The sequence below is a fragment of the Periplaneta americana genome, chromosome 2, assembly GCF_040183065.1.
Source record: "Periplaneta americana isolate PAMFEO1 chromosome 2, P.americana_PAMFEO1_priV1, whole genome shotgun sequence".
Lineage (NCBI taxonomy): Eukaryota > Metazoa > Arthropoda > Insecta > Blattodea > Blattidae > Periplaneta > Periplaneta americana.
In genome coordinates this window covers 148811362-148835719 of record NC_091118.1, presented here as the reverse complement: position 1 = coordinate 148835719, position 24358 = coordinate 148811362, and the positions used below count along the sequence as shown (strand labels likewise).

The following is a 24358-nucleotide window of genomic DNA, read 5'->3' as shown; positions in this document are numbered from 1 at the left end:
TGTAACATTAAAATTACTTTGTTAGAATAAGACATCTGAATACTGTTTTATTTTCGGATGATCAGGTGGTATTTGTTGACTTCTAAGACTCTTTACAAAAAGCTGTGTATATTTTAAATAAAATCGCATTATGCAATTTAAAAATATCTACAAATAAAACAAAGATTTTAGACTTTATAGGTAAGGAACATGTAAGAACAAATATTGTTCAAGGTGATAGTATTTTAGAACAAGTAAAACGTTTTACTGCCCGTTCGAGTGGTTATGTCGCACTGTCATCGAAACGGGAGAAATCACGTAACAGTTTACTTAGCGGAACCCTTTAAATTATTTTAAACAGTTATATAACATTACTTAGAATGTCCAATTCCGAACAGCAAATATTTTCAGGAAATAGCTAAGACATCCAGTCACAAGCCTTTACAGAGGAGCCAGCAGAAAAGGAAGGGGGAAACCGAGATGCTAATAACCACTCGGACGGACAGCAATTATTTGGGATGTGATGTTGCTTGTGAATGTTTTAATGATGTAGACCAGACTTGCAGAACTGTAGCTCCTCAGAGCGACTGCCTTACTACCCCTTCTTACCCCACCAACCTTTTTTTACCAGTGCGCTCATAGCATTCTAGTTACGCTCGGCTGCATCAACATTCATTCTCGCGGCGGCAGGTAGGCTATACAATACGCTATCAATTATTACAACTAAACAGATAATAAAATCCTTAGGAACATACCTTTAGAAAGTAAGAGAAAAATAAATGAGGGAAATAAATAAGTTAAAATACATGTAAAATAAATTTTAAAATGTATGTGTGCATATAATGTAAGAAGATCTACCTATGTATATATCGTCCTATTACTAGTAAAGCCGATTAAGTCCACTTTTTATGTAAAATAAGTTAAGTACAGTCTGCGACTTGTCTTTCTGTGCCTGCATGCAGGCAACAAATCAATTACTTTATTTGAAGAATTTATTATGATTTTTCGTGCATTAATAAAGTTTTAATTCCTGTTTTTACAAAACTTGCATTACTGGTCTTAACTGGTTTTACTAGTAATAGGACGATAAATAAATTGTACGTTGATGAGTGATAGCTATATACCGGATGTCAATGCTGTCATTCAACATTGTAATGCACTCCAGCTAAATAAATAAATAAAATAAATAAATAAATTACACAATACGCGTATTGCAGTTTAAAGAGAACTGAACATGGCAAAATCTAAACCCGTGAAGAGATACTACTTCCAAAGGAAATGGGAGTATGATTATTTTGTTGCTGAAGACGAAAGAATTGCTTGTTTACTGTGTCCCATCCAATTTATTTCTACTCGTCATTTCAATATTAAACCACATTTCAACAAAGCCTATATTAAGAATTATGGAATGCACAAACTTTCGGGCAAGTTCATTATTACGAACTGTATATTGATTATTTATATACTGTTAAATTAAGGACGTCAGTTGTGTTCATTTTGAATTAAAATTAATAGTGATTTTCAAGTTCATTACTTAAATGCTATAAATTTGTTTTCGTAGGTGATAAGAGGAAATTTTTCGAAAATCTAAAGCAAGATAGGTGCAAAGAAATCTCAAAGAAACTACCGACAGGAAATCTAGCATAATTGTATACCTTGAAACGAGATAACGCATTATAAATACAATGACTTTATTACAATCCTTTTTGAAAATTACAGCGCCACCACTAATGGACCTTGCACGGGCAAAGAATGTAAACAACTCTACGCGGAAGTCGATCATCCCCAACAGAAGTGGAGTGAGGTTGACGTCATATTTCCCCTACTTACGGGTTCTGCAGGCCTGATGTAGACAAACTGTATCGGTCTTAGCAAATAGTAGGGACAATTAAAGTCTAATGAAGAAGATAAGGAAAGATACAATTTTAAAATTCTATAATACCATTCCCCACATTATTATACTTACTTACTTACTGGCTTTTAAGGAACCCGGAGGTTCATTGCCGCCCTCACATAAGCCCGCCATTGGTCCCTATCCTGAGCAAGATTAATCCAGTCTCTACCATCATATCCCACCTCCCTCAAATCCATTTTAATATTATCTTCCCATCTACGTCTCGGCCTCCCCAAAGATCTTTTTCCCTCCGGCTTCCCAACTAACACTCTATACCCCACATTATTATATGGCTCCAAAATATGGAACTGTCAAAATAACAAAAGAAACTGAGGCGGCAGAAATGAGATTACTGTGATATCTTGCGGAATACACTCTTTGCGAACGGAAAACTAAGAAGAATTAAATACGGAAAACACTGTAACAAAAATAAATTCATATCGAGAAGACTGGCTAAATTACATAGAGAGAATGAACCCCAATATAATTCCATACAGGAGATACCAAAGGGTAAAATATCAATTTGAACGATCTACGAAACGCTGGAAAGAATTTTATTGTCTAAATCTTGGGAGACGGAACAGGACAAATGAATGGCCTTAAGCCGTGGTGGTGGTGGTGGTGGTGGTGGTGGTGGTGGTGGTGGTGGTGGTGGTGGTGGTGATATTGTTTTATAAATTATATCTCGTTTACCGAACAAAGTAGTAGCATATTGATGATATAGGCCTAGTTGTTACCATAATAGGAGAATTCGAGATTCGTGTGAATAAACCCGTCTGAAATCTGAAAGCGACAGATTTTCAAAAACGATAACATTCTTAGCACAGCTTTCTCCGGGAGAGAAGTAAAGGCTGGTTCACAATAAATCGGAAACGGAAACGAGAACGAGAACGGAAAAATGTTATGTTTTATTTAACGACGCTCGCAACTGCAGAGGTTATATCAGCGTCGCCGGATGTGCCGGAATTTTGTCCCGCAGGAGTTCTTTTACATGCCAGTAAATCTACTGACATGAGCCTGTCGCATTTAAGCACACTTAAATGCCATCGACCTGGCCCGGGATCGAACCCGCAACCTTGGGCATAGAAGGCCAGCGCTATACCAACTTGCCAACCAGGTCGACAAGAGAACGGAAATATTGTTAAAATAAATGTATTTAAATGTGAGAATTCACAATTAACTATTGTGAAAGATCACATTTAAATAGAATTATTTTAACATTATTTCCGTTCTCGTTTCCGTTCCCGGTTTATTGTGAACTAATCTTAAATCTGGAGGCCCCGCCCATGGCGTTGATCTATAACATGAAAGAAATCCTGCCTTTGATATAGGACTTTCAGGCAAAATTTATCGGCCATCTCTCACCCACATTGAGTTTCGACGCTGAATCACCTCTACAAATTGAGCCCTAGCCTTAGTCCATCTGAACGTTTGGAATTGAGTCTGCTGATCCTCAATGAAAAACAGAACATTATATTGAGAAGAGAAGAATAAACAGCATGTTCTACGCGGGATTCAAACACACGATCATGACATACGCGGCAGTGAAGTTGCTTCTTAACCACTACATACACCATTGTCGGCATATCAGTAAAGAAGTTTAAAATACTGCATTCTTGATTCCATATCGAACATATTGCAATTATATGGGAAAGAAATAATGTTTTATATCTTTATGGCTGCGTTTATTGGCTTCGATTTAAATGAAGAATTTTATTTAAATTGCTGAACAAGCCAAAATAAAAATAGTCTGTAATGCAGTAAGATACAGTATCACAGGATGGCTTTTTCCATTCAATTCTCGATACTTTTAATCAAACGCAAGTAATCCTGAATCTCTGAAATAACTCTTGACGTGTCATGTGCTTTGTCATTGAGAGCAATTACTTTTTTTTTTTTGCGTTATATAACAGCAGCAAGCTGACTCGTTTCATTGTACTTCCCGCATTGCACTAACAGTTTTCCCTTCCTCCTCGCTTGCAGAATATAATCATGGCTTCCAAGAATACAGTATAGCTACATCCGCCTTCATGAAAAATGAACCTCGTTAGTTGCTTAGACAATGCACACAGCAGCCCTCCTCGAGTACAAAGAATAGCGAACTTTCTCGGTGTCTCATAGTTCTGTATGTTTATATTTACATAATGACGCTTTTCAGTCATACACGTTTATCAGTATCTCCCCGTTAAAATACAGATGAGGAAATGATAAGTAGTATTTGGTAGAAGAAACCAGTGGTCGTTCGTGATATAATTGATAGATTATTGCAGTTAACTTATAGATTGATAACTTTGGCGGTGCACAACTTCTAATCACTAAATTGTGCACCACAATGCTTGGGTTAAATCCCAAATAATCTCTCCGTAGTGTATACGAAGGGAAGGCATATGTCACTGATGTTAGTAATGTCCTTCGGATGGGGTCTGGGGACGATAAGCCTGGCGGCCCCCTTGATGCTGTTCGACAGGAGTAGGCTACGTATATACCAGCACCGAAGTTTCCCCTTCTTCCTTCCTCACCATCTTCATCCTCACCCCTTCCCTATACTACACTACACTACACTACACTACACTACACTGCACTTACACGAACATTTAACATACACTCACCCTAGTACACGACATAACTCTTCACAGGTACCAATCATGCATAACGTGGCCCGCAGAAGTGGTGTGCAATTTGAAAATGATTCATAGTCCTACCATCTATCCGCAGTATGCGGAACCCAAATCACGCAAGTGAAGTGGGTAGGCATTAGACAGACAGACAGACAGACACACAACTTTCTAATTCAAATTAAACACTAATACTGGTACCTGTAGAACATTATTTTTTTAATTCGGACACTGAAATAGCTATCTACTTAATATTTTAAGCTATTCCTATTTTGTGATATACTAACAATATATTTCCATGTTTTAAAATATAATAAAAGGCAGTACAAGACGTTGTTATGCTTTATAATAAACAAGTGAACTAGGTAGGCCTATTTGTTCTGCTCTAAAAGAATACAGGATGTAAATAATATAAACTGCCAAAAAAAATACTGGCGAAAGAGCATACATAACTGAAGAAAAAAAGTCAAATGTTTTTCTGTAGTTGTCAAGGTTTTCTCAGAAAAAAATGTGAATTGTGAGTCTAACTTTTTAAAAATAAGAATAGACAGACATTTACTTTGCCCGATACTTACGCTGAAGCCGTCGTTTGTTATTCTGTTATGTCTCTGTTGTGTACTGGTATGTTATTGACGTGTTGGGCGCATGTCATGTCTTTGGCAATGACATTCACGTTCAGTCGAAATGTATACAATTAGATTATCAATCTTAAAATAACATATACTGGAAATAAAATATATATAAGGACTAATACAGTATTTACGTTGTCAAAATTTTTTTTGTTAATTTTCTCAAAATCGGGATTACTACAATTTTTAATATTTCGAGTGAAACTCTTTTTCAAGCCCAAAATTAGGGGCACTTCCGATTTTTCGAGACTTCTGATAGCCTTATCGTAACATATAGGCCTATTAAATCGAACCTTGGTTGGTACGTTACTTAAATGATAACGGAAGACAATAGAACAAATATGCATGTAAATTACGGTTAAATAGTATTACAGCTATATTCCATTCTTATGGACAACATAAAATAAGGTACTTCGATATTTATGGACGCTAGATATGGTCACATTTTACTGCATTAATAAATGAAGTATGCAAGTACAGAAGGCAAAGATGTGGTTCAATTGCTTTCATTATAACCTAGGTAACAATAAAGGCGAGGGTTCTGTACACTTCGACCGTTATACCCTAAGGGAGAAAAAAGAAACAGCTGATAGCTTGGTAAGATTCGTAGCTTCGTAGTATTCAGGTGTTCCAGCCATTCTGAAATAAAATTCGCTTCAGTTTGCAGCTCAAGTGATTGGTTAATAGAGAATTAATGAAATAATGATTAGGGAAAGTAAAGCAACACGAGAAACCTGTCCTAACACGCCTTTGTCTACTGAAAATTTTACTTAAGATACGGGATTTTGAGATAGATTTTTTAACGTGAAAAGGCGAAGCGAAAATCATGACGTAGAAGAAAAAAATAGTTATCTTTGCCGGCCTCGAAATTGGTTCATTTAGTTGGTAGCCTATGTATTGTAGGTAGATAAACATACAGACAGTTATAACTTAATAGTTAATATATTTAATTTATTCTACAAGCATATTCATACTAATTCATGTCATGTCCGTTCATGGAAGTAAACACATGTTCGAAATAGGGTTTGATTTGCTTCCGTAAGAATAAACTTCCAAGTATCTATCACGTATTATACCGGAAATACATCTCCTTTTATATAAAACCAATGTCGACAACAGGTGACCGTGAATTTCTGTAGAGGTCCCTTTCTAGCAAGTGAATTCTCGCCTTTATAACAGCTGCATTACGACAGAACCCTGGCATGTAGGTCACTATGATTCAGGTCACGGCGCATGCTGCAAGTCGAAAATCAATAGGAAAATGCGAATATATAACATTTCCTTGTTGACGACGAACAATTTTTATTATCGTATTTCCTACAATTATAATTTTAATTTTGACACAAATTCTAGAAAACCATAAATAGAATTCCATATAGTGAAATTCAACTTTTGTATAGGCCTACAAGAGTGTGCAGTTTATTAATCTAAAGTGAGATGTTGTACAGAGATTTGGGGGGGGGGCAAGGTGAGGAAGGGTCATAATACAAACACAAATATTTATGACATGAACTAGCGGGAAAATAACAAAATAAAGTTTACATTTCAATATGCATAGGAAGCCAATCTTTTTAATCGCATTCCTCAAATTACACTTTGCCGAAAATTAATTAAAGACATAGCATTAATTAAGTATTATTGTTGACATTGGGGCATATTACAAAAGGACTTATTTGTATTAAAATAAATTCATAATAAATATGGAGAATTTATAAAATCCTACAGTGCTTTCTGAGCTTACAACTATTGTCCTTCCATTGCGTATAGTTGAGAAATTACTGTAGCTTCAAATTAAAGTCACTCTTACAAATGGCTTTTAAGGAACCCGCAGGTTCATTGCCGCCCTCACATGCGCCCGCCATCCGTCCCTATCCTGCGCAAGATTAATTCAGTCTCATCATATCCCACCTCCCTCAAATCCATTTCAATATTAAAGTCACTCCCAATACAAATTAATTTCGTTTTGAATGTAAACACTTTATACCAATGCATGCAATTATGAAAGATGTTACGAAAAAGATCATGTGCAAGAAAACTTTATGAATGCACATAGGCCTATGTAACAGCAGTGAAATATTGCCTATGTTTTAGGATATTTACAACCTTTTAAACCAACGAAAAAAAAAAAAAAAAAAAACAAGAAATGGACATTTAGAAAATGAACGTGTTACGATGGAGTTACATAGGATTATACTGCTCTCTTAAAAATTGTGCTAAAACACAAGAAACTTTGGAAGCATGCAATGTAATATAGTAGTTCGAAAGCCAGTAGTTTTAATTTCAGGAAAAAAGTTGATAATACTTTTTAATAATATACACCACTACCAGTCTGTAACTTTTATCCTCTTAATTAAAATATTCCTACGGTATGTAATGTATTTTGTGAAGACGGTTATTGTTTTTACGTCACGGAAAAGAAGACATGACGAAAAAAAATCGGCAGGAATCTTCTCAAATGCGTCTGTTACTCTCGTTAATTGAACAGCAACTTAAGTTCGGTAACTCATAACATTACAACACTACTTTTATTAGTTTATTATCAAACTAATATTAAGAAATATGAAAATGTTGCTTACTTTTTCGTAAGAATTTGATCTTTCTAAAACTACATATTGAGTTAATATAAATTATAGAATTAGTGTTATATTGACATCCCTATTGAGCACTTCCAAGTTCCATACACACTTCGCAATATCGCTACGATCGCGCTCTCTAGAAAAGTCTGCAAGCCAAAACGCGACGAGAACATTCCAGCTAGGATCATCCAATGACGTCATGCATGCCGCCATTTCTTTGTACCATGTCAGTTTCTTGAGTTTATTTTATTTACTGTCCTACTATTGTCAAAATTGCAATTATTTTAAAGTATTGTTTCATATAACAAAGCCATTAATATTAGTTTTCTAATGCTAAAATGAGACATTTACACTTAATTTGGGGTGTGAGAATTCACGATTTGTGCAGCGGGAAAATGATTCAACCAATCATATCGTCGTTCAGTTCTTATTCAAGAGTCCCGCTTGGCGCAGAGAGTTTCCTATTGGCTAATTGCTCGGAAACTTCTAGAAGCGTGTTACTCATGTAATAAATCCGGTGCGAGAGGCGACGTGAGCCGATTTGGAAGCAAGACTGCAGAACGAGTAGACGTGAGAGAAGTTATCTCCAAACACAAGCTTAAGTAAAAGGTATGTGCAGTAATATAATAGTCACTTAATATTTCAGTGAGTAATGTTAAGATTAATTGTGGTTTTAATATATTTTTTAAAAGATTTCAATTACCGGAACTGATTACGTGTTTAAGAAAGACATTTCGGCTCATTCTGACCATTTGTACAATGTCAAATGAAAGTTGATATTCCTGGTACGGTAGTTCATTTTAGTCCATTGCGAAGCGGGTAATTTTCGTCGAACAGTTACCTATTTGAGATTTTTTAAATATCTGTTGAGGTGGTTTTGTGAAAGTTTTATGTGGAATTAATACTGTTACAGTAGCAAACGTAGAGGCGATTTGATAGTGAATAACGGAAACTAGGCGGAGCTGTTTGAAGTGCATTTCGCAGCAGCATAATTCGTTCGGTCTACTGTATGTAGGCTACATTTGGAGAACATTACAGTTAATGTCGCAGTGTACGATATTTTGTATAGATTTTAGAGTGGTGCTAAGTTGGGAGTGTACGATAATTGGTACCACGATAGTTTGTGTAGGTTCTAGGGTGGTGTTAACGACTTCTTGGTTTCCAGCTCATAATTTTATCGGACTAAGGACGAATTTGAGGGGGAAAAATTATTTTCTCCCCCCTTTCCATTTAGGCCTATATGGGAAATTGCTTTCGATCAGTAGTTTTAAATTTCCATGCCCAATTACTGGGTATTAAAATACTAAATAAACTAATTTTTTCTTGACAAATTTAATTTAATTTGCTCCTTTTGTGATAGATCATAAATGCGTAAAATACCACTATCTTTCTAGATATTTAAATTGCTGCTTTCAAAATTAAGTTGCAGAGTATTTTTTTCTTCCTGTGAAATTTATGGATTCTGTTAATAACTGAATATGCATTACATTTTTGCAGGTAAAAGATGGCGAAAGCTCCAGCAGTTGGAATTGATCTGGGCACAACCTACTCTTGTGTAGGCGTGTTCCAACATGGAAAAGTGGAAATCATTGCAAACGACCAAGGCAACAGAACCACACCTAGTTATGTAGCTTTTACAGACACTGAGAGACTGATAGGTGATGCTGCAAAGAACCAAGTGGCCATGAATCCCAATAACACAATTTTTGGTAAGTAGAATATTATTGAAGCATATTTTTAAAATTCAGTACGCGCATGACAACTAATTTACCTACCTAAGTTCATAAGTCTAACAGTTGAAATGTTGGTTGGTAATCATGTAAAGGACAGAGTATTTTCTACATTAATACAATTTCATTGTATAAAAAACATTGAGCTAATTTTTCCTAACGAACACATTGTCAAATCAAAATTACGCGTCTGGAGGTTCTTCAAAATGAAATTACCATTACTTCCGGTGACATTTCCTATATGGCGCTCAAAGCGTTTTAAAATGAGGTAAAAGGTGTAAAAAAATAAAGAGAAAAGATAGATAATGTGACTCGATTATCTTTTTCTTTCCAGATGCCAAACGTCTTATTGGGCGTCGTTTCGACGACACAACAGTACAAGCTGATATGAAGCACTGGCCTTTCACAGTAGTAAATGAGGGTGGAAAACCAAAGATTCAAGTACAGTACAAAGGAGAAACCAAAACATTCTTCCCCGAAGAAGTGAGTTCCATGGTCCTGACCAAGATGAAAGAAACTGCAGAGGCATATCTGGGAAAATCTGTAACAAACGCTGTCATCACAGTTCCTGCCTACTTCAATGATTCTCAAAGACAGGCTACGAAGGATTCGGGTGCTATTGCTGGTCTCAATGTTCTCCGAATCATCAATGAGCCTACAGCAGCGGCCATTGCCTACGGTCTTGACAAAAAGGTACGTTAATAAGTGATGAAATTTGATGTATATTAATAATAAAAAAAAAAAGTGGGAAAATTTTAGAACACTGACTGCACCTACCAATTTGTCTTAAAATACTAAAAAGGGCAGATTTATCTGCGTTTGTCGAATTCGCATCATTATATTTACGAAAAGCACTTTTCAGTGCCATTAATTTATTTTGTGTGCAAAAAGTTGGAATTTTGAAGTAAGAGGGAAAGGGTACAGTCCGTGTTCTGGAGTTTATCCAAAAAAGTATTTGGTAAACCAATTAGTTCTTGTATATTTTTAAGAACTCCATCTTCTTGGGAGCTTGATGGTGAAATTGTCAACATGTTTTGTTGTCGACTTCATTAAAATAATTATTTACGTTGAGTCTAATACAAATTATTTACATAGAGATTAATGGAGGGGGGGGAAGCTATGGTAGGATTAGCGACTTTTTTTGCTAATGTATTCACAAATAAATTTCCTTAAACTCCTTCCCCCAAACTGCATTGCAGTTACGTAAGAAATGACAAACTTGTATGCAGAATGATTGCATACAGTAATTTGATGAAATTATTACTGTGGAATGTTGAAGTAAGGAATGCATTGCATACAGCAATTTTATGCAATTGTAATGAATCGTGTCGAAAGTTATTGAAGCAAGGGAAAACAAGAGTTCATATTGTAGAACATACGCAAACTGCAATAATTACTAACAAGTAGGCCTATTAATAAATGTATGGATACCATTAATTTTATACCTCTTTTATAGGTAATTTAGATTTGAGTCTAGGATTCAGGGGAAGGGTGAGAAGAAATTATGGTAGGATCATATATTGAAATTGAAGTTTTGAATTCAGATGGGTGGAGAGGGGAAATTATGGTAGGATTGTTACAAATGGAGGAATTTATAATGCCCCATTACTTATTTCCATTGTTTAATGTTTCAGGGTCATGGAGAACGCAACGTCTTGATCTTCGACTTGGGAGGTGGTACTTTCGATGTTTCCATACTGACTATTGAAGATGGAATCTTCGAAGTGAAGTCTACAGCTGGTGATACTCACTTGGGCGGTGAAGACTTCGACAACCGAATGGTGAACCACTTCGTCCAAGAATTCAAGCGTAAATACAAGAAGGACCTCACCACAAACAAGAGGGCAGTCCGCAGACTTCGTACAGCATGTGAACGTGCAAAGCGTACCCTGTCATCGTCCACTCAAGCCAGCATTGAAATAGACTCGCTCTTCGAGGGTATTGACTTCTATACCTCAATAACCCGAGCCAGGTTCGAGGAACTTAATGCTGATCTTTTCCGTAGCACAATGGAGCCTGTCGAGAAGTCTCTGCGAGATGCTAAGATGGACAAGGCACAAATTCACGACATTGTTCTGGTAGGAGGATCAACGCGTATTCCTAAAGTACAGAAGCTTCTCCAAGATTTCTTCAACGGGAAGGAATTGAACAAGTCGATCAACCCTGACGAGGCTGTGGCCTATGGAGCAGCTGTACAGGCAGCTATTTTGGCTGGAGATAAGTCTGAAGAAGTCCAGGATCTCCTGCTTCTGGATGTAACACCCCTGTCCTTGGGTATTGAAACTGCAGGAGGAGTTATGACTGTTCTCATCAAACGAAACACCACCATTCCCACAAAGCAGACGCAGACCTTCACCACATACTCTGACAACCAGCCTGGTGTGTTGATTCAGGTCTACGAGGGTGAACGGGCAATGACCAAGGACAACAACCTGCTTGGAAAGTTCGAACTCACTGGTATTCCTCCTGCGCCTCGTGGAGTACCTCAAATTGAGGTGACCTTCGATATTGATGCCAATGGCATCTTGAACGTAACTGCTGTAGAGAAGTCTACCGGCAAGGAGAACAAGATCACAATTACCAATGACAAGGGAAGACTGAGCAAGGAAGAAATCGAGCGAATGGTGAACGATGCGGAGAAATACAGAGCTGAAGATGAGAAGCAGAAGCAGACCATTGCCGCAAAGAACGCACTGGAGTCTTACTGCTTCAACATGAAGAGCACTGTTGAAGACGAGAAGCTGAAGGACAAGATCTCAGAATCTGATAAGACTGCAATCATGGACAAGTGCAATGAGGTCATCCGCTGGCTGGATGCCAACCAACTTGCTGAGAAGGAAGAGTTCGAGGCACAGCAGAAGGAACTGGAGTCCATCTGCAATCCTATCATCACGAAGCTGTACCAGGGTGCTGGTGGCATGCCAGGTGGGCCCGGAGGAATGCCTGGAGGATTCCCAGGTGCTGGTGGAGCTGCCCCAGGAGCTGGCGGTGCAGCAGGAGCTGGACCAACTATCGAGGAAGTTGATTAAATGCATTTAAATGTTAAAAAAGTATTCACGCTAATGGTAATGTCAGGTTTCTCCGATCTCAATGTGCTGATACTGAACATTTAATTGAAATTTTCAATTGGTGTAATAGCCACAGCACACTCGAAGTTATTTGGAGAGCAATGGTTTTTAGAAAGCTTGTACTGGAATCAAGAATGTGTTAAATGGCACATAGTTTTCCATTCCAGTTTTCACAGTATTATACCCAAATGTTCCAGAATTACATAAAACACTGATTGTAATTTAAACGTTTCTTTACAATAATTTATTGAAAGGTAAAACATGTAAATAGCCTTTATTTTTTGCAGTTCCAAGTAAATTTGGTTATACACGTTACCTCCTGCTATCTTATTTATGTGAAAGTTTTTTTTTTTTTGTTACCTTTGTGTTATCTTCCCACCTTCATTCTTCCTGTAATTCCTTTCATACAGAAATGGCTAAGATGGGAGTAACTATGGAATGAGTGAAACTGCATAATCTTTTAATGTAATAGGAAGGGGGGGGGGGGAATGTATATTGCAAAAAGTATGGTTGGGTGTCAGATGTGGTACTTGTTCTATTTATTTTATTGAATCATTCTTTATTCAAGTAATTGTTGATTCTATTATATACACTGAAAAGTTACTTATTACCATGGTATGAAAAGAAATGATTAAAAAAACTTATTCTAACTGCATACGTTTCGAAACACTTTACTATATTCTGAATAGACTATTGTAAGTTAATGCTGTCGTTAAATTTAGTTGAATGGTAAAGAAAGGATTGGTGGTGACAATCGCTGAGAATCACTTCGACTTCTAGTGAAGATTGTGTTGATATTTTCCTGGAAGATGCTGATAACTCAACTTTGTGCAGGTTTGTATACTGAGCAGCGTCCTACCAAACTCGGGCAAATTCCAATAGGATTCACTTTCAATCTACTCTGAACGTTCTGTCTTGTGTATGCAGGGTGGAAGAGGAATGATGCACCAAAATTTAAGCGATTCTACATGTTTATGTAAGAAAACTTTTATTACAATTTGAAGCACAGTCAAGCAGGAAAAAATATTTTCCCAACATTTGCAGCATTTCGTTGCTGTAATGGCCTGAGAAGTGGCTGATTGCTTTCCAAGCATATAGGTAAAAATCTGAAGTGTGTAGAGTTTTTTTTATTTGGAAACTGTTTAGCCATGAATTTCAATAATTGCGGAAATCTTTAAAATATGCTTTGCAACTTAAAACTCACTGTCGAATGCGTGAGATTGAGTACAGTAGAAGGGTTGGGGAAGGTAAGAGATCGGTATACCTTATTTTATTTCATGGAGTGCAGTTTCATAGAAAGGACTTTGCTGACAGACCTACTGCCCCTACTAATTGGTAGTCATAAATAAATGTCTTCCTTACTGTGACTGAAATCTTGTCTTCTGTTAGTAACCAATTACAACCTTTGTTCAGAAGAATTCACAGGCTCCTGTCAAATCCACATGGAGGCAGAGTTGTCGCATCTTTTACGAATTCCAAGAATCCCGTCAGTCTCATTTCGAAGGATCACCAGGATTGTGGCAATTGTGCAATGTTGGGACGAGGGGACAGGATGGAATTGTCAGAGGTGTTTGTGTAGGAAGTCATAAATCTGTAAATGGGTGTTCAAAGGAGCCACCTAACTACACTCCTTGAAATAAAATAAAGTATAGCTGCTCTTGGAGTTATACAGTAGCCGTGATATTTCTAAATGCTTCATAAAGTTTTCCACAAACTCTAAATGTTAGAAAAAAGATTTTTAAAACTTCTCACGATGTATTACCAATTTCATTTTGGTGCAATGATTACCTTGCACCCTGTGTGTGTGTTCTATATGGACGCTGGCTTATGAGATCTACAAAGGAGAAGGTTAAAAAAAATTATGTTAATGAGATTTTGCAACTAGTAGTGTTAAACTCTTTAAGGTCCTTTGAATTCTTTTTATTTTAAACTGAGTTCCCATTACTTCCGTAGACCAGCTCTCTCTGGGTGTCTGCTGCTGGCAACCTTGGGATGGAGTGCTGAATATTTATGCTTCACGTGAGGAAACCCTCAACAGTGACCTTTTCTGCCTATGAAATATTCCAAGCCTGACGTATTCGAACCAGCACTGTTGTATGACGGCAAAAGGTTAGAACCTAAAGATATTGCAAGAACTTTTAATTGCTAAATTTCCCAGTTAAATAGTTTCCCCATCATTTCTGATAGGGTCAATGGTCAATTCTTTTCAACTGCAAGAATTTCCAAAAATTCATTTGTAATCATTTTCATCAATGACTTATAGGGTATAGCATCTGTGCATTGATGCAATGATTGCTGAGTGAAATAAAATTTTAAAATATTTTCAGTGTGTATTTAATGTTCATTACTATTTGGATGAAATGAAAGGAAAACTATTAAAAAAACTAAGAATTTAGCAACAATCAACAAAATAATTACAAAAACAATCGTGATTTATTTACTCAATATGCACATATATGTCACAAAGCGACTCTGAAGTAACTAATTTTTTTCAAAATATTTTTAAGCCTTATATTGTAAAATATAGTGGCGTGGGATGTAATCAATATTCTGTTAAAGTGAGAGAAAATGTCAGTGGCTGCTCGTGGGTATTGAATTTATTGGGGGGGGGGGGGGCTGCATACAAAAATTAACCATGCAACTTACCTTATTTAAAGATTACTTCCATGGGCCTTATCTTGTAGGTTGCAAACTTTTTAATCATCATATTAAAATCCGATATGTCATTTAACATAGTCTTTACAATGGAAAACATAGCTAATGCAGTCAATCTCTCTTCTTTCATCGTATTTCTAAGATAGGATTTCACTCTTTTCAAACACGAAAAGCAAAGTTCTGGTTCGGAAATTGTCATTGGTATGGTGATAGCTATGCGTAGTAGTTTCACAACTTCTGAAAATGAGACCTGAAAGTTCTCAGATAGAAGAAACTGCAAGAGCTTGACTGCGTCACTGATATTTCTGAATTCTTGTCTCTGATACAACACAGTGAGTTCCGTTTTTAGTTTGTCTTTATCGAGCACTGGGAAAAGCTTCACACATACATTTAGGTCATTTTCAGGAAATGAGCTTCTGTAGCATTCAAATTTTTCTTGACACATAAGAGAAGATAATATCAGATGATCTATGAACTGGAACTGGGTGTTAGCTTATGTGATAATGAGGTCACGCATTTCCTTGGCTGCCGCAACCCTTGTCTGAATCCCTTCGACCTTACGATGCTTTTTAGGGTTTTCATTTTCACAAATCTCACTGCTCAACTGTGCACTGTTTCGTATGGCATTAACAAAGCTTGATATGCAGAGTCGGCCTTGGTAGCATAGTCAGTTGCGAGTTCGATCCCGGCCCAGGTCAATGGCATTTAAGTATGTTTAAATGAGACAGGCTCATGTCAGTAGATTTACTGGCATTTAAAAGAATCCTGTGGGACAAAATTCCGGCACACAAGCAACGCTGATATAACCCCTGCAGTTGCGAGTGTCGTTAAATAAACCATAATTTAATTATTTATATGCAGATTTGAACCTTAGAAATATCTAACTGGCGATATTGTAGTTGGTTGTATAATATATCTGCATGATACATAAAAAAATGAAAAAAAAAAAAAACTGATCCAGAAATTGAATTCAGGATCTTCAAGAGCACGCACCAGGGCGCGTGGCTCATTTATTTTGATGTTGTTAGATGTTTCAGATTCAATTATAGTTTGAAAACATTCTAGCAATGGCTCCTCCTTCTCATGAACAACATTTACCGTTCTTATTTTAAAACTCCGTCTTGTTGCCCCAGCTGATGGAATTGTCTTTGAAACACATTAATCTAATACAGACTGTATGGAGATCGAGAGAAGAAAGCAGGGATACTGGATAAATCAACAAAAAATATGCGAGCCTTTGTATTTTTTTTTTAGCGGCTCTTTTCATTATGCGATTCAACTGATTAGTACTTAATTTCACATTTCTCCTGAATTGTTAAGGTACTGAACTGAATAGACTGTAAATATTGCACAGAATTAAACATTGTTGCACTTGTTAGACTCGCATTAAAGAAAATGTATTTAAAACTGCGCGCTACAGGTATCTGCTGCAAATTTTGCAGCTCCTAGAAACTCTGGATTTATGGTCAGGGGCAGCAGGGGGAGGGGAAAAACTAACGCGCAAAGCATCCGAGACGAGACTGGCAGCTCCAGGGGAGGAAGTGGCTTCACCTTCGCTCTGGCATCACCAGGGGAGAAAGTGACTTCACTAGCGATTGCGTGCATGTCAATGAGAGCGAAATTTAAAAAAATTCGAGCCGGTAAGTAGAGACTGTATAATAAATGTATTTCACAACATAAAACGAGACAAGAGCCACAAATGTCTGGGGGTGCTGCAGCTCCGCAGCCCCTCTTTGAAAGCCCCCCTGGAAAACGTCATTATGAAGTCGATAGTATAATTATATCTCATAAACGAAGTTAATCTCGACTGCAAAATGTATGACTTATGTCCAATGCATTATGTTTACAGAACAAGGAAGAAGTTGGTCCCACATTTTTCAACATGGTCGTCATAGATAAGGATATAGGACAGAAGTAATTTACTATTGTGATGCCAACTTTTAATAATTTATTTAGAAATACAGCATGCACATAAACTCTTATTAATGGAAAGCTAGATACCACACGTACCACCTCTTTTTACTTCACTTGAACCATTTGTCTCCCTCTCTAGATTGTAATATAAAGTAACAATTATTTGCGGTGACAAGGAGACGAGAAAACAGAAAGCTTTCACTAGTCCTCCAGAGATGCAATTGGACCAACATAATGTAAGATAAAATCGGATTAACATAACTCATAATTCTGATTAATACAACACTCTGAATCAAAATATGTACTGCACACAAAGCGCATACTAACAATCAATAATAATCTTCGAGAGTTGCTTAATCAGACAATCAATGTAGATAACAATTAAATTGAATTCCCAAATATAACTCATTCTATATACCGGTACACGTAGTGTAACTAACAGTTCAACATTATAGAAATGCACAACAGAATTACAAAGCCAATGGTAGTTAGAAAAGTTGCAATAATGCCTAGAAGTGTTAACATAAACTATAAATTTCAGACAATGATTGTCAGCCCGACATAAGTAAAATCCAATCATATACTGGAAACAACCGGAGGGGCCTGTTTCATGGAAGGATAGTAAGAAACTCAGTAGCTTACTATTGTAAATTTAGATTTCTATCTAAGTTGATTTCCATGTTTCATAAAATTTTTTACTATAGTAGACCATGGCCTACTTAATAAGACTTATGAATAGACTATCTAGTAGGATGGCATATAAATATACTTGGAGACCATGGTTCATGCTGAAGTTATGGAGCAATGTTTTGTAGTACTGTTTGAAATTGCTGAAAACTTAACCTGAAACATTAATTGAATTCATAAGTATTTTCGAATATATCAAACTCTGTCCTGGGCCTAAATCTTTTTTTGCCTTCTCATTCATTCATTCATTCATTCATTCATTCAGTGTTCTGCCTAAGGGCAGGTCTTTCACTGCAAACTCAGCTTTCCAATCTTTCCTATTTTCTGCCTTCCTCTTTGTCTCCTCATATGATCCATATATCTTAATGTCGTCTATGTAAGTGTCAGAAGAGAACAAGCTCGTTCATGGACTATTCCAAAAACTAATATCATTACCACTGCACATTTGTGCACCATTCTTCTTTATTATTAATGTCTTCTATCATCTGATATCTTCTTCTGCCGCAAACTCTTCTCTCGTTCATCAATTCTTCCAATAGGTAGTTTCTTCTTAGCCAGTGACCCAATCAGTTCCACTTCCTGATCAGTTTCAGCATCATTCTTTCTTCACCCACTCTTTTCAACACAGCTTCATTTCTTATTCTGTCTTCCACTTCACACGTTCCATTCTTCTCCATATCCACATTTCAAATGCTTCTATTTGGTTCTCTTCACTTCGTCGTAATGTCCATGTTTCTGCCCCATGCAATGCCACACTCCATACAGAGCACTTCACTAGTCTCTTCCTTAGTTCTTTTTCCAGATGTCCGCCGAAGACGCTCCTTTTTCTATTAAAAGCTCCTTGGCCATTGCTGTTCTTTTGATTTCCTGGCAGCAGCTCATGTTACTGCTTATAATACAACCCAAGTATTTGAAGCTGTCCATTTGCTCTACTGCCTCATTTAGAATTCGCAAGTTTACCTTCTTTATTTTTCTTCCTATGACTATGGTCTTCGTCTTATTTGCATTTATTTTCATCCCATACTGCTCACAGCCGTCATTTAGCTCCAGTAGCATATCTCTTATTATCATCTCCTCTTCTGCTAATATGCCATATCACTGTTTCTTGTTCACGTTAACACTTGTTTAAAACTTGAAACTGTATTAGTTGAACCATTAAAAGTGTTGTAATTTAAACAGGTTATGTACCTTAGACAGACAGGTCCCCATTTTGACACGGGTGCGGTGTCATCTTCAGTGTCCTACGAACTAGTAGCACTTCACTAGTAGTCTCTTCCTTAGTTCTTTAATATGTTTTATTACAAAATAATGTAAATCGTAAGCCTAACGATATAAATTATATAGGTTATAAAATCTCTTTCCAAAATAATATAAATAGTAATGATATAAATTGTAACAGTTTAGATTATAAAACATGTAAAAAATTTTAACAAATAAATTCCCATATCAAGCTGCAAGAAACAACAGTAAAAAGAAGAAAAGCAATGAACAAGCATCGAAAGAAAGTATGAACTTTAGATATTGTCCAGAAGGGATAAAAACATATAACACAGAGAAAATTGTTTCCTCAATGGTACTTCAGCTGTTGACCAGATGGGACCAAGCGTGACCTAGTGTGTCTACACATTTTCGGTAATCGTGATCGAAGATAATCGTGTTGAGCGACTGTAGTCTGTCACTAGTATTTTACATGCTATGACAGGTCAACATGCTGAAATGACGTTTCCTCCATTGTTTATAGTATACCACTGTGATCCCCATAGCCTCATTTGTTAAAAACAAGTTGCACCAGGGGAAGGTGAGAATGGGATCTGAGTAGGAAAGTTTATGTAATGCACTTCACTAGTCCTTGTGACCCAGTTATTTAAAATATAGATTTACTTCATTGAATGGTAAACAACATTGTGTTGTTTGCTTTGAAGTCCTACCCGCTGAAGGATGAGGCCATGAAAATTAATTCGGGACATAAAAAACCAAACACCTGTCTCTTTAGAATGAATCCTTTGAAACTTTCCAAAGAAAATTACATATTTTGGAAAATCAAAAAGCTTCTATTTGTAAAGCAAGTCAGAGTGATAACACAACACTTTCCTGTTGCATAGGATTAAGAGTAGCTATATTTAAATTTATATATCTTCTCACCATTCGTGAGCTGCCACAAGGGACAAAGAGTACTTAAACCATAGAAATTTTTACAAGTTCATGAAAAACCATTAATTTTGTTTTAACAATGAAATTTTTACAAGTACATAGCTACAAATAATTTTTTTTGAGATTAGTGGAAATATACCAATTTTTAGAAAGATAAGTGTTACAAAAAAGTAAAGAATGCTACTGAACTTAGTTTGATTTCGAATATAGGTGATTCTTCAGGAGAGCAATTGATCCTTTCAATGCAGCTAAGGTTACAATCGGTATAATAGATGTAGGTATTCCAAGCCTCTTAAACACATCTTTCATGAAGAGAGTAGCGGTACCTCTTGCTCCGATTACTTCAAGCTCTTTTAGCTGGTATTTTTTGAGGTAATAGGGAATGGTAGGATTGTAGATATTCTTTTTTTTCATTATCCACTTCTGCTGGCTGTTCCTCATCCGTTTCGAAACGCACAGTGGGATCAATTATGTATCACGATCTTGTAGATTCCTAAGATGTAAGCCACATATGATTGTGGAAAACATACTGCCTGCTGCTATCATAGCCCTGGAGGAAGCAAAAAAAATTGAAAACTATTCTGCCTTCCAGCAACACTGTGTCAAGGCAAATCAATAAGATGGCAGCCTATATTAGTGATAAGATAATTCAGTAAATCAAGTGAACTTTTTGCTATTCAGTTTGATGAATCAATGGATGTATCGAATATTTCTGTTTTTATTGTTTTGTCAGGTATGAAAGTGATGGATGAATTGAAAATATGTTAGTAATTGATTAACTAGTGCACTTACTCGTGTTAATTATGTAAGTCTGTGCGGCTTACAACTGTTTCGGTGCCAGAGTAAGTCCACTAGTTAATCAATTACTTATATTCAAGTGTTAAAAGTAGTGTACGCAAGATTCAAAATGGAAAATATGTTGTTTTGCAAATCAGTACCTGGTAATGCAGCATTTTAACATCTGCAGAAAACTGCTTCAAGTTGATGATGCTCACCTGCATGTTGTAAGAGACCTTACAACAGAACAAAATTAGACTTTCCCATTGATAACACTCAATGGACAGGACGAAAAAAAAAAAAAGTTAAGAGAGCATGCTTTTCATATATAGCCAACATAGGCAAAGGTGTTGAAATTTTCACAGATCATCTTAAAGCCAACTTTTGGGTCAACAACAGAAGAGGATTATCAATTTCAGAATGGACAAATACACTGAAAATGTCTTGTAACATCACAGAGTGAATACTTTCGCGAAATTCACAGATTTATTGCGTAAGTCCTTTTATATTAATTTTACTAATCAATGCGAGTAGATGTAAATTATGTCAAGCCGACTGCATCCAGTTAGTGACGCCCTCTCGCTATTGATATAGATAATACAAATAATTCATACCGAAAGAATCAACATCGAACAGCCTGCTGTGTCTATGCAAGAGCGGGACAGCAGAGACACTAAATAAATAACTCTCCTCCCTGGTAACCATGACAACAGCAGTTCAACCAGTAAGATAGCTGGTTAGTGGAGTGTTTAAACCTAACTCTAGAATTCGCGGGAGAAGGACGAATTTTGGAAAAATCCTACTCACCACTGACAAGTGTCGCACTAGTCTCGGCTGCTTTATGTCCGTTATTTGCTATAACTTGTCTTTGATCTTACTTCAGCTGGAATGAATACTGTAAAACTATATTCTTGCCTCCCCTAAAAATCTGCCACTGGAGGAAACAAATCTTCATCTTAATTATTAGTCTAGACATCGGATTTTTAGGCACTAAAAATTGCAGTTTTAGGCGCCTAAAATAAGCTCAAAATTTGTAAAATTAGGCTCTATTTTAATGAAAATAGGCATTTTAGGCACATCAACGTATCATACTTATTTCTTTCACTGAAATTTTTAGTTATACACTAAAATACGCACAAAGAGTATGTTTAAACATTAAAAAAGAATACTATATTATATTTATAAACAGAGCTGCACAAATTTAATATATTGAAACTAATGAAATAATGATTATTGATATCAAGATTACTCATTTTAAGTTATTGAAATTCAGTTCCATGCTCAGACTTTATTATAATTATCTGCACAGTACACCACCAGAATTTTTTCTAAATTCTCCACAGTTAACCTTTGCCTTTTGTCACTGAGAATCATTTTGAAAGCAGAAAAACTTCTTTCAACCGAAACTGATGTGAGAGGCGCAAATTTTAAATTAGGTACAATAGAAACATCAATACTTACTGGAACATTTACACTTTCCCCCGATATCACTCTTGATACTTTTTCTAACAATGAAAATCCTACATTCTTATTTAATACGTTGTCCCACTTATTTTAACTTTTTTCCCAGTTTCGCCCAAAGCAGAATGTATTTTCACTTGAGCTTCCTTTACTATTGCTATTTGGCTACAAAGAGATTGTTTTTCACGTTCTAATTGTTCAATGCTTGCAGGTATGAAAGAAAAGTTTGATGTTATGTAGACAATATCGTTTTTCACTCGTGAGTCATTCAGACAATCTTTCACTGCTTTCACACACGCTGCACTATCAGTTTCAGGTAATTTATCAATAACTGTGACCACTTCTTTAAAATACTTAGAATAATACACCACTGACTGAATCCAGGTTCCCCATCGTGTAACAACCGGCTGAGGTGGGAGTGGGATATCTGGAAAGTTCTCTCTGAATATTGAAATCCTGGATGGGGCTCTACAAAAACATTTTTTTGTGTTAGAAATAAACGAATTGACAAGAGGAAATTCATTCCGGATTGTTTCAGAAACCCTGTGAAGGCCATGTGCTGGACAGGTTACATGCGTGAGGTTAGGATAAAATGTTTTAAGAAGTGGAGCTGCAGCAACCATGTATGAGGCAGCATCAGTACAAAACAACAGAACTTTAGAATCGTCTATATTACCTGAGTATAAAGACTGTAGGCCTTTATTTACAAAATAAGCAATGGCTTGGCTATCCACTTTCGAAAGTTCCTTAACACATACGAGGTGTGGAATCGAAGGTCCATCAGGACTAAGTTTTCCTACTACCATATTTGCTATATACCTATTCATAGGATCTGAGGTTTCATCCACAGAGACCCATATGTAAGAATCACCTATATCCTCCCGAATGGAAGCTAAAGTTTCATTGTATACCGGTATTCTGTCTAAGTAATTTTTTCTTAGGGTCGACTCAGATGGGATATTTTGTTTGCAGTATTTTTGTAAAAACTGTCTTAAAACCGGATTTTCAATTGCATTCCAGGGAATGTTAGCAGCAACAAACGCTCTGGTTAAATCAGCATAGAAATTGCTGCTGAGATTGGATGAAGTAGGCTGTGTTAGTAAAGTTTGTTGCAGTTGATTTTTCTGCTGAGCTTTAGCCTTATGAGCCGCTCCTTGCACATGCTGCTTTAGGTGGCACTTCTTTTCTTGCGAAATATAAAAATGTAAAGTAAACTGAATTAAAATAAAATCCTAATTGTTGTATTGCCGTATTTCTATCACAAAGTTAGTGGGTTCGAACAATCAAAATTTTAATGACCTGCAAATATTTAACTATCGGAATTTAAAAGGTTAAAGTGTAGTGGTCTTAAAAAGAATTATACCTCAGGATAGCTCAGTCAATGTATAAATATTATAGGCCTACTCATTAAAATTAATAGAATTTATATATTTCAACTATTGTTACATAGGCTACCTGTTTGCTACAAATCTTGCAGAATATTATTTTTCCATCATAAGTGAATTCTGAATATTCTGTTAGCCATTGCCGGATCAATGTAGATTTTGCACTTATATTTTTCGGCATTATCGCGTTAAACTTCATAGGAAAACGTCCTACCGCTCAAAACTTCTCAACACAAATAAGGTGAGGGAAAGAGCAACTGTTAACGAGCACTCAAATGAACCGTTGTTGTTGAGATTCAATTGGACAAAAATACAAAGTTCCACTTATTGTTGCATTTCCTGGTAGTGTTAACACTAGGAGGGCCATTCTTTTAAATATTTTGTAACGGTTTACCCTACTAATTCGCAGTTTTACGACTTTTCATAAATATTTCAAAAACACTCTTTCTCCAAAAATTGTGATTTTATGACACTCTGAAGGGCAGTACAGCTAATCGGTTTCAGACTGAAAACAGTCATTTTTATAGTATAGTATATCTCTGAATCGGTACCAGCACATGTTGTGATTGTTGCCTGCTTCAAAACTAAGGTTGGTTCTTTGTCGGCATTTATGCCTCCAAACATGTTAAATTCGGTGAAATCTATTGCGAGTGTCGTGAGATTCAAAACATTTTGTTTCCTTTATCAATGGTTTCATGGCCGGTGTGAAGCAAACTTTCCACTTTTTAAATGTCTTAAATTTCGCAGTGAATGCATGTATAAATTATAAAAAGTAAGAGTAAAATGCGAAACTTTACAGTGAGTTAGGCATTTTTAGGCGAATATTAACAAATTAGG

The 24358-nt window shown here is 36.3% G+C and overlaps 3 protein-coding genes across 3 annotated transcripts in view; 2 read left to right on the top strand and 1 right to left on the bottom strand.

Annotated features, from left to right (window-relative positions):
• The window catches only part of LOC138694693 (uncharacterized), a 129302-nt gene extending 121401 nt beyond the window's left edge, over positions 1-7901 (bottom strand). The window contains exon 1 of the transcript XR_011330991.1: positions 7694-7901. The gene's annotated coding sequence lies outside the window, so the exon portion shown is untranslated. The remainder of the gene's footprint in view (positions 1-7693) is intronic.
• A 108-nt stretch (positions 7902-8009) lies between these two features.
• On the top strand, positions 8010-12806 carry LOC138694691 (heat shock 70 kDa protein cognate 4). The gene is made up of 4 exons (XM_069818674.1): positions 8010-8302; positions 9191-9402; positions 9758-10116; positions 11058-12806. Exons 2-4 carry the CDS (start codon positions 9198-9200, stop codon positions 12450-12452), a joined length of 1959 nt encoding a protein of 652 aa, XP_069674775.1. The 5' UTR covers positions 8010-8302; positions 9191-9197; the 3' UTR covers positions 12453-12806.
• A 1498-nt stretch (positions 12807-14304) lies between these two features.
• LOC138694692 (pyruvate kinase-like) overlaps positions 14305-24358 on the top strand; it is a 72466-nt gene continuing 62412 nt past the window's right edge. Inside the window, exon 1 of the mRNA XM_069818675.1 lies at positions 14305-14600. Within this exon, the coding sequence (XP_069674776.1) occupies positions 14588-14600 (13 nt within the window). The 5' untranslated portion in view covers positions 14305-14587. The remainder of the gene's footprint in view (positions 14601-24358) is intronic.